The sequence below is a fragment of the Cryptotermes secundus genome, unplaced genomic scaffold, assembly GCF_002891405.2.
Source record: "Cryptotermes secundus unplaced genomic scaffold, Csec_1.0 scaffold884, whole genome shotgun sequence".
Taxonomy (NCBI): Eukaryota; Metazoa; Arthropoda; class Insecta; order Blattodea; family Kalotermitidae; genus Cryptotermes; species Cryptotermes secundus.
Genome location: NW_019738360.1, coordinates 143,165 through 156,813, shown reverse-complemented (window position 1 = coordinate 156,813; position 13,649 = coordinate 143,165). Strand labels below are relative to the sequence as shown.

General features: G+C 41.3%; 1 protein-coding gene across 1 annotated transcript; it reads left to right on the top strand.

The window, feature by feature from the left end:
* Positions 1-212: 212 nt before the first annotated feature.
* On the top strand, positions 213-13,426 carry LOC111870897. The gene is made up of 4 exons (XM_023863518.2): positions 213-246; positions 3,187-3,370; positions 8,625-8,815; positions 13,175-13,426. The coding sequence occupies exons 1-4, from the start codon at positions 235-237 to the stop codon at positions 13,304-13,306; spliced, it is 519 nt and encodes a 172-aa protein (XP_023719286.1). The 5' UTR covers positions 213-234; the 3' UTR covers positions 13,307-13,426.
* Positions 13,427-13,649: the final 223 nt, after the last annotated feature.

Here is a 13,649-nt window from a genome sequence, read left to right as displayed (position 1 = left end):
AGGGTGATTGTGGAGCAATTGTTGGAATAAAGATTGGCAGAGGAAACCGACTTACTCAGAGAAAACTTGCTCCAGCGCCACTTTGTCCACCACAAATCCCATTTGGCCAGACCCGGGATCGAACCCGGGCCACTTCTACTTGCCACTCGATATTACGCTAGTATCTTTTTAAGCTTATTCTTCGAACCTGAAGATGGAGACGACATGTTCCTCCGAAACATCGGTTGACTTTCAATGGACTACACGGTATTATATTCCAGAAAATATTAATCTTTTCTCTCTGAGTTCGAACCATAGTTTAATAAGTAGAGTGGATATATATGATATTTACAATTTTGGGAATATGTTGTGAGGCTGTCGTGGAAGATACAACATCGTTTCATATTGTCGCCTGTCTGCTAGGCTACGCAACGAGAAATTTGTGCGAGTTCCCGGGTTTGGACGAATATTTATTGGGCAGTCACTTTTACACTCGCGCTTACAGTTATTCTCCACTTACAACGTCCTTAAACGTTTCTTCTCCAATGTTACAATACTTCTGTCTAGTCTGATAAGAACGCTTTCTGCTAAAGCCGAATACAGATTCTGCTGGTCTCTGGCCGACGTTCGACTGTCAAAACTTGCCCTCGGACTGAATAGGAATACCTTAACAAAAGGTTAATTCCCCCCGTTGTTACGCAACGAACGCGGGAATACGTGTCTGCCTCAAACAATTCGTTTGTAACGGTGGAAACCCCACTGTTAGACTTTCATTTCCGAGGCAACGATTTCCTAGGAATTGCTAATAGTTGTATAGCAATGGATGCATTCTGCTTCAAAATATTCCGGCCCTAGGCGGCACGCCACAATATTAAGCTGTGACTATCAAAGTTTATTTTTATTCGCCACTTGAAGGTGTCCGATATGCGGACTGTTCATAACTCTGTACACATGAAGTTTGTATTACAGTTCCATCCAGACATCCAGCAGCAAACAAAATTTTTACTTTACACAAACAACGTGCCCCACAGAGCTGCTTGTAAAAAGCAAAAATGGATGGCTTAGAAGATTAATTGCTCGAATGACAATTGTTCCGACGCCATTTCCTTTGACTGCCCTACCATGAGATAAGGTGGCTCTGGCATTCATGTAACTTGCACCATCTTTTGAGGAAATATCACACTACAAACCGTACAGTACATTTCGATTNCAACAGAGGTAACCTCGTCAAAACACTCTGCTGTAATTCTGTGCTTTCAAATATTTTCCATATATTTTGGTATAAAAATACGTCAGTGTTGAAAACCTTTCTACGCCACATCGATTGCAAGTTTTACGTTCGACATCTGTGTGGAAATCAACAAGGACAGATGAAGATAACACGAAAGAATAGCGGTATATTTAAATATTTATATATGTTTTAATATTTTACTGTTTACTCGTCATGGACGTGCAAGGGAGCCGGGCTAGCTGAATTGGTAGGGCGATAAATTACTGGCCGGACGCCCGAGGAATCGGGGCTTGGTTCATGGCTAATGCAAGAGATTGAGTCCAGGAAGGCTCCGGGGGCACCCAGCTTGCTATCCAGTGGGTGTCTGAGGCCTTTTCTCAAGGGAGTAAAGCAGCCGGAGGCATAAAGCTGACCACACACCTCCCTCTACTGATGAGATTAAGAATGAGTGTAGTTGCACCTTCATTTCCCCATAACCTATAGAATGTGCAAGGGACTCCACCATGGATATCCCTATTAAAAAAAAGTGTTCGTCAGACGCAACAGTCTCGAGGAAAATGTCATTAATAATAGTGACATAATCATCTGAACTTCTGAGGTGGTAGAGATGCTAGCACCACTTTGGTCTTGTACTATAGTAATAATTCTTCGAACGACATAGGCCTATAATTTTTCTTTTATTAATAATTTATCCTCCAACAGTCGTCTCTTCGATGTCAGTTTTTATTTGCCAAAAATGCCTAATTGGAATTCTTTTTTAAATCTGTATTTATATCTTCAACATAGACTGGGGGTGATTGAGGAGAATATTTGGACCAAAGAGAGATGCAGTCACAGGAAGTTGGAGAAAACTGCATAATGAGGAGCTTCATAATTTGTACTCTTCTCCAAGTATAATTAGAACGATCAAGTCACGGAGGATGAGGTGGGCAGGTCATGTAGCACGAATGGGTGAGACGAAGAATGCGTATAGGATATTGGTGGGAAAGCCAGAAGGAAAGAGACCACAGGGAAGACCAAGGCGTAGGTGGGTGGACAATATTAGAATGGATCTTAGAGAGATAGGATGGGATGGTATGGATTGGATAGATCTGGCTCAGGATAGGGACCGGGGGAGGGGTCTTGTGAACACAGTAATGAACCTTCGGGTTCCATAAAATGCTGGTAAATTCTTGAGGAGCTGCAGAATTGGCGGCTCCTCAAGAAGGGCTCAGCTCCATGAGTAAGTAAGTAAGTAAGATTTATATCTTCCCTTTTACTGAGGGAGTTGGCATAGGTGAGTCGGTATTGCGACGGGTTACAGGCTGGACGGCCGGGAGGAAGAAGTTTTTCTCTGCTCTCCAGCTCTGGGGACCACCAAACCTCCTTTCCGAAAGGTACCGGCGGCTCTATCCTCACGAGTAAAGCTGCCGAGGCATGAAGCTGAACACTAACTTCCATCTAGTGCCGAAGTCAGAACCGATCACAGTGACCGTGTGGTTTAAAGCTCCAACTGTCCTCGCCAGCTCAAAAAGTGGGATCGTGGGTTCGAATCGCACTTGAGGTATGGGTTTCTATGTGGTTTATTCTGTGTTTGTGCTGTCCTGTGGGCTGATCCCCTGATTAAGAAATTTAAAAGGCGGCCAAGGTCCAAGAAGAGGTTTTAGTGCCGTAGATGGGTAGGTAGATAGGTAGGTAGTGTCGAGGTCAAGAATGTTGGAGCTATAACTCCACCCCCACATGTCTTAATTGCATATTGCCTAATTAATTGAGTACAGGGACAAATTTTACCTTGCCTTACCTTACCTATATTGAATGTTGTTATTTAACTGTGAATAGGCAAAGCGCCTCTTATTAGTATTAGTTAGAGATGACCGTGAAAATTACCTCCAGTTGGTGTGGTCACTGTATCGGCGAGGGTATTTTTTCACATGTTTAAATTCGTCTTTTGTACGTATAAAATTGCAGGTGTTTGACCTTAAACATGGTCATTACAGGACAACGGGGGTGATGGGAGTGAGTTACGCTCCTTGACGGGCCCGTGTTATTACTGTTGTGGCAATGGCGTTTTCTACTGCCCCACATTCACTGCAAGGCGCCTGTCTTCACTTCTGTTTGCAGAGTGCTCCAAGCGACAACAATACCACAAGATGCTGCTCCTCGCCCTGATTTTCGCACCAGGTAACAATTTTGAATTTGGAGGGGAAGGGATTATATTTTAAAACACAAAGCGCAAATTTGTAAAGATGTTTTCGTCTTCTGGAGGTGTTTTCTGTCTGTTCAAGAAGTGAAATATAGAAAGGAGGCTGTGTTCTTTTGCTTGTATATTTCCTCTCCGAAACCACTGAACGAATTTAGATTAAATCTGTTACAGTGACGTAAAAAAAAGGTGAAGTTGTCCCTGTTCTTAACTAATTAAGCACTACATCATGAAGGAGTATGGGAGAGTGGAGGTGCTTCTCTCAGTTTAAGGGGTGGCTAAGAGTAGGGTGAAAACTAAGGTACTAATGTGTGTGGTTCTAAGAAGAAACAGATACGTAGCGGATGGTAAAAATTGCATAGAGAGGAGCTCCCTAATCCAATATTTCTTCTAATACTGTAAGGGACATTCAATCAAAAAGGATTAGATGCACATATAAGAAGGCAAGAGACCAGCTGGGAGGCCTAGGCTTAATTCAGAGGATAATATTAAAATGAATAATATAAAAAAGTTTATGACTGGACCGGAATGGGTCAGGATAAAATCCAGTGATGGGCTCTTTTGGATATGGTAACGACTTTTCGGATTCCATAAAGAGTGGAGAATTTCATGACCAGTTGAGCGACCATCAGCTTCCCAAGAAAGATTTTACTTCGCGAAGTTAGTTATGGTGGCCTAAGCTATGTTTTTAGTTTGTTTAATGTAAGTTGGCACTATACTTCGCCGACAAGCGGCGGTCGCTCGGTCGGTATAGTTCGCTTGCGGACTAAAATCACAGAGTTTGTTTTGTTTTTGTTGTTCGTTGGATATAACCCGCACTCTACCTGAAGCTTTAAACAAATTTTATCATGTTCCTGAGAAACCACTTCTCTCTCTATTCCATAAAATGTTATGATGACATTTGAGATTGTGATAATGGAAGTAGCAACAGGTGCTGGTTGCAGGAAGTATAATTCAGCCAGTAGAGGCCAACAACAAATAATCCTTTTGCAGTCACCTGCCGTCATTTTAATGAATAATGCATACTTAGATGTGATTCTAGAAACCTGTATTTTGTATTTTTATTTATACTGGATGTCATGGTTGAACTATGGATACGTGAAGCGGAGACCCTAATCATGCAGCAAATAAGACTATAACATAATATAGTAACCTTGTTAATCTCCACATATTTAATTTAAATATTGATTAGGTGAAAAGGTAAGTTGCCCCATGTGCTTAACTAATTAAGCACTAAGCCATGTAGGCCTATGTGGGAGTAGATATATAGATCCACATTTTCTTGACGTCAGCACTAACTGCAGGTGAGTGGTCAGATTCACACCTCTGCCGCTTTACCTCAGGGAAAAGAGCCCCAGGTACCCAATGGATAGGAGAAGAGAAAATTCTTAACCCTACCGGTACTCAAACTCCGATCCCTCTGTCGTTCAGCCCGCAACCAATCGTTATACCGAATGCGCTTTCTCGGCTCACTAACATTTCTTAGCGTGATGCTATATTGGCGTAATATAAAAGCAATATCTATCGTTGATTAGATTTGTAACAATGGCATTTATGGATCCAGTAATTGGATATGGACCGCTACGATGTTGCAAAATCGTAAAGAAATCGAAATTTTTCGCTGTAGGAAAGACACCTCTGCTAGAACTGACAAAAGCAACGCACTCTTAATAATAGTTGACGTTCCCGTGCGTCGGCTTCTGCGTCCCACTGGATATACCTTCGAGTATTAAGTGGCTCGGGTCACCTGATGTTGAGAAATTTCCACTGAACTGGCTGTAAGGTTATTACACATACATGTCGCTTGGAATTTTTAAGGACATTTGCCTTTCACTCTCGGCGCAAATTAATACGATTATGTGAAACCATAATGCAGTGCATTTACTTTTAATTTCGATGACAGGAAACAATATTTCTCTTGCTGAAGTTGTTGTGTTTACATTCTCTTAAAATTAAAATTTTAATTCAAGAATGTGTTGAATGCATACGCGACAATTTTATTTGGACAATCCCAAGAGATCGGTCATTGAAGTGTTTCGTTACGGGCTGAACAACAAGTATTTTGTTCTCAGTAAGGGTAGAGGTTATTTTCCTTTGCCACCGAGTCGAAATCGGCTTAAAGCCCACATATTCTCATAAGCAATTGCTAAGGGGTTCTCCTTTCCGCGAAAGTAGAGCTGCCGGAGTGTGGAACTGGTCACCCATTTCTGTTCAGTGTCGAGGTTAATAGCTCGTACACTCTTATCCTCAAATCCCGTAGGATTATAGAGCCGTAAAAGAACATCGGGAAAAAAAATGATAGACTTGTGTTAAATCTATCTTATGAAATACTTTCATAACTTTGTTAATAAAGTTTTAATTATTAAAGTCAACTCAATTAAATGTATTGATCACTTGATGATACTCCGATAAACTGTGTCTATAATTATATTTTTAAATTTAAACTTCAAAAGCCTCGGAACGCATTATATTCTCGAGCGCACTAAATTCCTGAAAATACAGGGCGTCTCCTCCCTCTAGTTCAACTTCAGTCATTCATCTGCAAAGCAGTAAAGCTCACCTGTGAACCACATGCGGTTCGAATATAGACGGCAATATAAGCTTATTGAAGTTGTTGTTCCTGGTTTTATTCGGTTTTCCCACAAGTAGGCCGGTATAGTAACATACAATTAATCACAGGAGCTGTCTTCCATTTCTCTCCTTTTTTAAATTGTCTTCTTCTGCTTCTTTAATTTACCAAGGATAAGGCCATCTGAGCCCCTTCATACTTTCAAAACTATGAGAACGTCTTACCTCTAGACTTACAACTCATCTTTCTGGGCCTACAATAACGTCCATTTGGAAATCGTGCATCTTCCTCCCTCCTTGTGATTTCTCCACTGGGATATCAATTTATCTGTACCATTTAGGGTTTAAAATATATCCTCCAAATTTATCTCTAGTTAGGCTACTTTATTATGTAAATGTTCTATTCTTGTTCTATTCTATTACCTTTCTTTTATTGCTAGTGGGTAGGACTAAGTCCCTTGTACTGCAGCCACTTCTGGCCTTCTGTACCAGCCCCAGATGATAGGTGAGGGTGATTGTGGAGCAATTGGTGGAATGAAGATTGGCAGGGGAAACTGAAATACTCGGAGAAAATCTGCCTCAGCGCCATTTTGTCCACAACAAATCCCACTTGACCAGATCCGGGATCGAACTCGAGCCGCCGCAATGGGAAGCCAGCGGCTAACCGCTTGAGCTGTGGCGCGGCCTACCATTACCTTAGTTCCTGATTCTATCTATCCATGGCTCTACAACCCTTTGTTGGGCCTTGGCCTCTTTTCAGTTCCGTAATCCTATACACAGTCGATAGGATTCCTTGGACGGGGGATCAGCCTGTCGCAAGGCCTCTATCTATACACAGAGCAACACAAAGACAACATAAACGTCCACAGACATTCATTCCTCGAGTGGGTTTCGAAACCACGGCCCCAGTGCTCGAGCGGGCGAAGGCGGTTCATGCCTTGGACCGCGCGGCCACTGTGATCGGCTAGTTCCTGATTCGGTTTACATAAAATTCCCGACACACTATTAACGACACATAACCTATTCAGTTGACCAAACATCGTCAAATAATCTGTGGTTGATAGTGACGACAAAATGGAACTGGCAGGTGGCCTCACTAAGGCCACCTGATGTTGCGACATGGCAAGTGCACACGTTTCTGTTATACCACGGCTGTTGCAATGACGTCACAAAACTAAACCTGGCCTGCCGAACAGACTACAGCACCGGGACACCTGTGAAATACTGTTCGTTGTATTTAGCTTACAGCATCGTAATTGCAGTCCTGGCAAAAATGAAATTCAGTATCTATTCTAATGCAATACACATATTTTTGGCGCACATTCTTTGACAATGTAGCAAATCAGAACTTTATTTGCGAAGGAAGTAAGGATGGCTGCCACTACTGTTCTGTTCGGAATCTTAAGTCCGAATGATTACAACATAATTTAAATGTTAAAATGTACAAAACAGTTGTTTTGTATAAATACTACAACTTTTCTCTTATATTGAAGGAAATATATAAACTGTAGGTATTCAATTTTTGTCTAGCTCAACGCTTCTTAGCTTCCCAAGAAGGCCTCCGCTTTATGCAATCAATTATTGCAATTAGTTCTTTGCAGCTTTGCATAACGATCAACACTTCGATTACTCTGATGTTCAAGTAGTGAGAATTCTTATCCAGATACAAAATTTAAATAAATCTTTTGAGTAGTTCTGCAGATAAAACAGACAAACAGACAAATTTTCCCCTTTATAAAATCGATTACTTGAAGTGTCCAGATTCTGGTCAATAATTCCGCCTGGTTGTTGTTCAAATTAGCCTTAGGTAGATATGGGTTGTTATGTGTTCTTTGCTTTTGCTAAGGTTTACTGTTATAGAGAAAAAGGGAAAAGGAAATTAGCCAAGAATGCGTTTCTACGAACCCAAACGTATTCATTGATTAGCTATATGCATGCTTGTTGTAAGGGAACCAGAAGAGTATAAACGTCAATTTTGGGATTTAGGTTGATATAACGGGTATAATAAATTCAGGAAACCTTGCTTACTCGTAATTTTTATTATGAAGTATTAATAAAAATTTGTAAATGACTGGATGAATGAATATGCAATATTAATTACTAACCTTTTTTATATAAGAGTCGCACTTCGATTAATTTGCAGTGAGACAATATTACTGATTCGAACTGAGCAGGAAGGTATAGCGGTAAGGTTCTGAACTTGTATTTCGGAGGTGCTCGGTTCGAATTTTCGTCGGCACTCGGATTCTCAAGAGTGGAAATTTTTGTGGCTTTTATCAGTTCCTCTGCGCAAATGCCGGAACAACATTTCTACTAGCCCAGACCGCTTCCTTTCAGATCCCCTCAAATGCATTGGTCACCATTCAACTCTCTATAGTCAGCTGTGTTAAGAGTACAGTAAACTACAGCATGAAAGGAACTGTTGAATGTAAGAACGTGAAGACAAACTACTGACGAGAATATGTGGCTTAAAACATTTAAACTACTCATCTTCAAAACGCGTGCTGCAACTATAGTTCATCTTATCCTTCTTGATTCAGTAATTGCATCATTATCGATGAAGCGTACAAATAATTAAGATCCGCATTGTGTAATCATGTTTTGAGCGCATACCTTCGGCAGCGTAACTTCATATTGGCATCACTCAGAGCCTGGTTTGCATTGCAGCGATACTGTCGGCGCTAACACGTGCGGGGCACTTCCTCAATGCGGACGGAACACCGCATAACCCGTACCACGAGCTGCACCTGCCGCACGAACCCCCTCTGTACCCAACCCTGGACAAGGTGCCACACACTGCCTTCAGCTGCGAGGGCAGGGACTGGGGCCTGCATGCAGATACGGAGGCTTACTGTCAGGTGAACGTTCCTGTCGTATTTACTTTGGAAAGGGCTGGAACAAGGAATTTCCTGTGCATTTAGCTCAGGCTAGTTACTATAGCATGTGGGACAGGGCTGGGCTTATTGCCAAGCGAGTTCCTTTGGTGTATAAGGCAGGGGAAAGAGACTGAGTTACTAGAGCATTAAGGGCTGGGACACCGGGCTTATTGCCAAGCGATATGCTTTCGTATCTAAGTCAGGGGAAGGGGACCTGAGTTACTAGAGCATTAAGGGCTGGGACAATGGGCTTCCTGAGAGACTAATTCCTGTGGCGTCTACGACAGGGGCAAGGAACGTCCTGTCAGTTGAGTGTTGCTATGGTATCTGGGGTGGAGATAAAGGGCTTGTTGCGAGGTGTGTTCCAGTAGTATCTAGGTCAGGGCAGGGAGTTAATATCACTTGAGAGTTACTTCATAACATTTAGGACAGCAACAATTAGGTTATTGTTAGGAGAGTCCTATGATATCTTAGGCTGAGAGAGGGTTTCACTGCCAAAGTAGAGTTAATGCAGTATCTGGTGAAGGTAGGGCTGGCCCAAGCCCAAATTCTGTCCCAGGAGAAGATAGATTTTCTCTTTCCTTTCACTGAACAACAACTTTCTCGAAACTTCATCACAGTTAACAACATGAGATTTTCAGATACTGTGACGAAAATCATTGCTGATATAGTTCTCAAACCAGTTGTATTTTAATTTTTCATAACCTCTTTCATTTACTCTCAATGGAGAAATGTGTACAAAAGCTCAATATAAATTAATTTTCATTCGCAAAAAGCGAAACTTAGGGGCTTTGTCACTTCAGCCTTCTGTGAAAGGACAGGAGACTTACTATCAAGGCGAGAATTCCGTTTTAAATATTAGCTTTGGCCTAAATACAATAGCTCAGTGTGTAATGTATATGGTGTGTTATTTGCACGATATGCATACTGCAAAGAACTGGTCACGACGCTATTTGAACAGCATCATGAACAAAGCATGCAACGTCACGAGTCAGTCACGGTGCAGTTACGAAAATCACGTTGCAATAAAAGCAGAGAGATGATATGAACACTGAGTAGTATGCAGAGCGTCTAGATTCTAGACTGCAGATGCAGCAGCAACAGTCGCTGTTTCAGCGCACGATTGTTATTGCCCGAATTGAAATCCGCCAATAGAGAAGTGGCGCGCTTACCATTCAATGAAGTCACTCCTGTAGACAGCAGCAGTAGCTACTGGCTCTGAATGTGCGAGGGAGAAAGTTACTTTCACAGATATCAGAACCGCAACGTGACTGAAAACATCTGGGTTACCTTGGCTCCGAAGTGGTGACTTACTTTTACGCGCTTCTATTTTTATAGTTTATCGATAGATCGAGCTGATGAATTTCAATGTGCGATATGGAATGCGATAACTGGAGTGTGACTGAAACGTCATTCCCCTTCCTCTTCGAACACCAAGCTCAGACACTAGGCCCAGAGGGGGAAGGGAATTCATGGAGTAAATTTAGTGAAAATGACATTTTTCGTAGAGATTTTTTTACGAAATCATTGTCGAATCACTTTAACTCAGATCTGACACCAGATAATAAGTTTTCCTGTTAGCTTTTTTAAAAAGATGGGGCAAGCGGTAGTTTAGTTGGTTGAAGCACTATGCTGCAAGCCGGAAGGTTGCGGATTCGATTCCAGATGATGTCGCTGTATTTTTCAATGGACCCAATCCTTCCAGCCTCACTATGGCCCTTGTATCGACTCAGCCTCTAACAGAAATGAGTACCAGGAATCTCTCTGGGGTTAAAAAGCGGCCGGCGAGTAAGGCTGACAAACTGATCGCCATCTGTGAACCGATTGTCTAGGGAAAATGTGGCAGTCTCGACGTCTCACAGCCCTATGGGTCTCCACGACCTGCCTTAGATTTTTTTTTAAAAAAGCAACTCCCTCTCGTTTAAGAATGTTTCATTAAAAAGCTTCAACCTGTTTTTCGGGACGCACTACTTTCCTCTCTGTCCCTCTTTTTGTTTCCTTTTATCTTGCTCTCTCGTTCTTTATTCTTTATTTCTCTTTTAAATATATACTTTCAGTTTTCTTTATTTCTCTCCAGCGCTTTCCTCCTGTCTTTTCCTCCACCTCAATGCCTTGGGTTTTTCTTTCAAATTAGTCCTGTAACCACGACGCGCTGCGAATCTCTTCAAACCAAACCTCTCGTTTTGTCACTCTTGAAATGGCAATGCATGTCTGTTGTGTCACAATTAATGTCAGTGACATATATTGTCATAAAATAGACGCCAAAGAGAATAATTTTTGTAGTCTTCACACAGATGAAAAAAGACATCTTGTTGTTTTTGTATAACCATTGCTGATATGTGTCAGCAGCTAGGCTACGTAGCGTGAAAAATGGATTGTGAATTAGAAGTAATTTGGAAGGAAGCAATCGTGACCTAACTGATTTACTATCTCGACATTACCCTGGAGAGTGAGGAAAACCACGAAACACCTCAATCAGAATAGTCAATGCCCCAACCGAGGTTTTAACCGAACACCTCCGTAATACGAGACTGGAGCCTGGTCGCCATGCTAACCTGTTAAGTAATTCAGGGCTTTGCCTCAACAATCGGGCTTTAAAACGAAAGCTTACGAGTATATGTGGTACAGTCTGTAAGGACTAAGATTTCTGAAGTTCAGTTATTTATAGACAATTGTAAAGTACTCAAANATTGTAACAATTTACCATCATCACAAACTTTTAGATCTTATTTACTCAAATTAGTATTCAAATATAAAATGAAATTTAACAATTTTCATGCTAGAAGTGAGATATCTCATTTAGGAGCATAGTACTCCTAATATTCGTCTTTTAATGACCTGCTGTGCTTTGAATCATCTTAATTTTTATTTCATCTCAGAACTTTTAATGGAAGACAAAATAGAACTCTTTAAGATTGGGAACTAAAATTTAAGAACACAAGATAAAATACAACCCTCAGGATTTTATGCCTATCTTTATGAACAATAACCAACTTGTTCAAAAGATAGGCAGACTATAAACACAAACTGTGATACCATATCCCTCAGTTTCCTTGGTATATACGTAAAATGATTACAAAAATATCCGTTTGTGGAGTGTAAAAATGACACGAGGTTTCCAACTCCCTACGCATTCAGAGCAATGCATGATATAAATGATATACAAACCACTGACCTGGCTATGTATCCATAAAATCGTCTTGAATTTCAGTCCAAAATAAATCCAAATGGAACTGTTCATATTTTGAAAATAGTTCCATGGTTTCACTATTACGGTTAATTCAAGAAACAACAAACTTCATGAAGCAGAGTTTTTCTTGAGAAGCTAATAGTTGTTCAGCTAACTAGGAAGTTCCTGTCCTTCTATTAAATTCAGAAGTATATCACCGTGTTCACAACAGCCCAGCCCTAAGCCCTAACCTGAGCCAGCTCAATTTATTTCACATCCATACATCCTCCCATCCTCTTACTTACTTACTTGGCCGCGCCATAGCTCAAGCGGTTAGTTGCTGACTTCTCACAGCGGTGGCCCGGGTTCAAACCCGGGTTTGGGAAAGTGGGATTTGTGGTGGACAAAGTGGCGCTGAGGCCGGTTTCCTCCGGGTACTTTGGTTTCCCCTGCCAATCTTCATTCCACCAATTTCTCCATCATCATAATCACCAGGGCAGGTACAATAGGCCAGTCAGTGGCCGCCGTGCCGAGTAGACCCAACTTGACTCCACCCCCGCCCCACTATGCGAATTAGAAGAAATTAAAAAATTACTTACTTACTTTCTATGCTACAGCCGGAAGGTAGCGAGTTCGAGTCCCGATGAGGTAGATTTTTCAATTTACATAATCTTTCCAGCCTCCCTATGGCCCTGGGTTCCACTCATCCTCTAAGAGAAATAAGTACCAGGGTAAGTACCTTTTCCTGGAGGTAAAGGGGTAAGGCTGGAAACCTCACCGCCACCTATGAGCCGACTGCCTAGAAAATATGGGATCCTCGACGTCTCACAACTCTATGGGCCTTCACGGCCTGTTACGGGGATATCTTTACCTTTACCGTCCTCTATTCCTTAGCCAAATAAAAAAATCGAGGAACACACATTGCTTCATCACTTCAGTAATTTAAGAAGTGACGCGTTTAATGAAGATGTTTCTAACAAAACAGCGTTTCTCTCATTACTCACACAAAATGGCAGATCTTCTCATGAATAAAAAAGACAGAAAGAGGTGTCAATTACGTCACTTAATACCCCTGCCGCATGTTTCATTTCCCCTTAATGTGTTCTGTCCTGGAACAACCTGACCTTACCTAGTAAATCTAAAGTGTTATATTTAACCTCACTTTTTTCCAGGCTTTTCATCTTTGCCAAGACCATTTGGTGCGCAGTTTCCTGTGTCCGAATGGAACGCTGTTCCACCAGCAATTTAAAGTTTGTGACCAGTTCTACAACGTTCGGTGTGGCGTTCCCCTGGAGGACCAGTAGCAGACGTCACAACACTGTTGCTGTTTAAGAGAGATTATGTGTTAAATTAGATAGAATGTATTTATTATTCGCCTTTACAGATAGTAATTATTCTTTTTAAATTAAAGTAACTAAAATATATTTTGGTTTGTATCAAAAGTGCAGAAGTCAGTCTAGATCCGAGATTCTCAGACTTACGCACCTGGTCACGTTTTCAAAAGATGCAGTTACACCGCCCTAAAACAAAGAAGCTTGTTTTTTCCATTGTGTAAATGCAAATTTCTCCCTGTGCTTAATTAATTGAGCACCGTTTTATGAAGACTTAAGAGGAAATTGAATTATAGCTTCACCATTCTTGATCTCT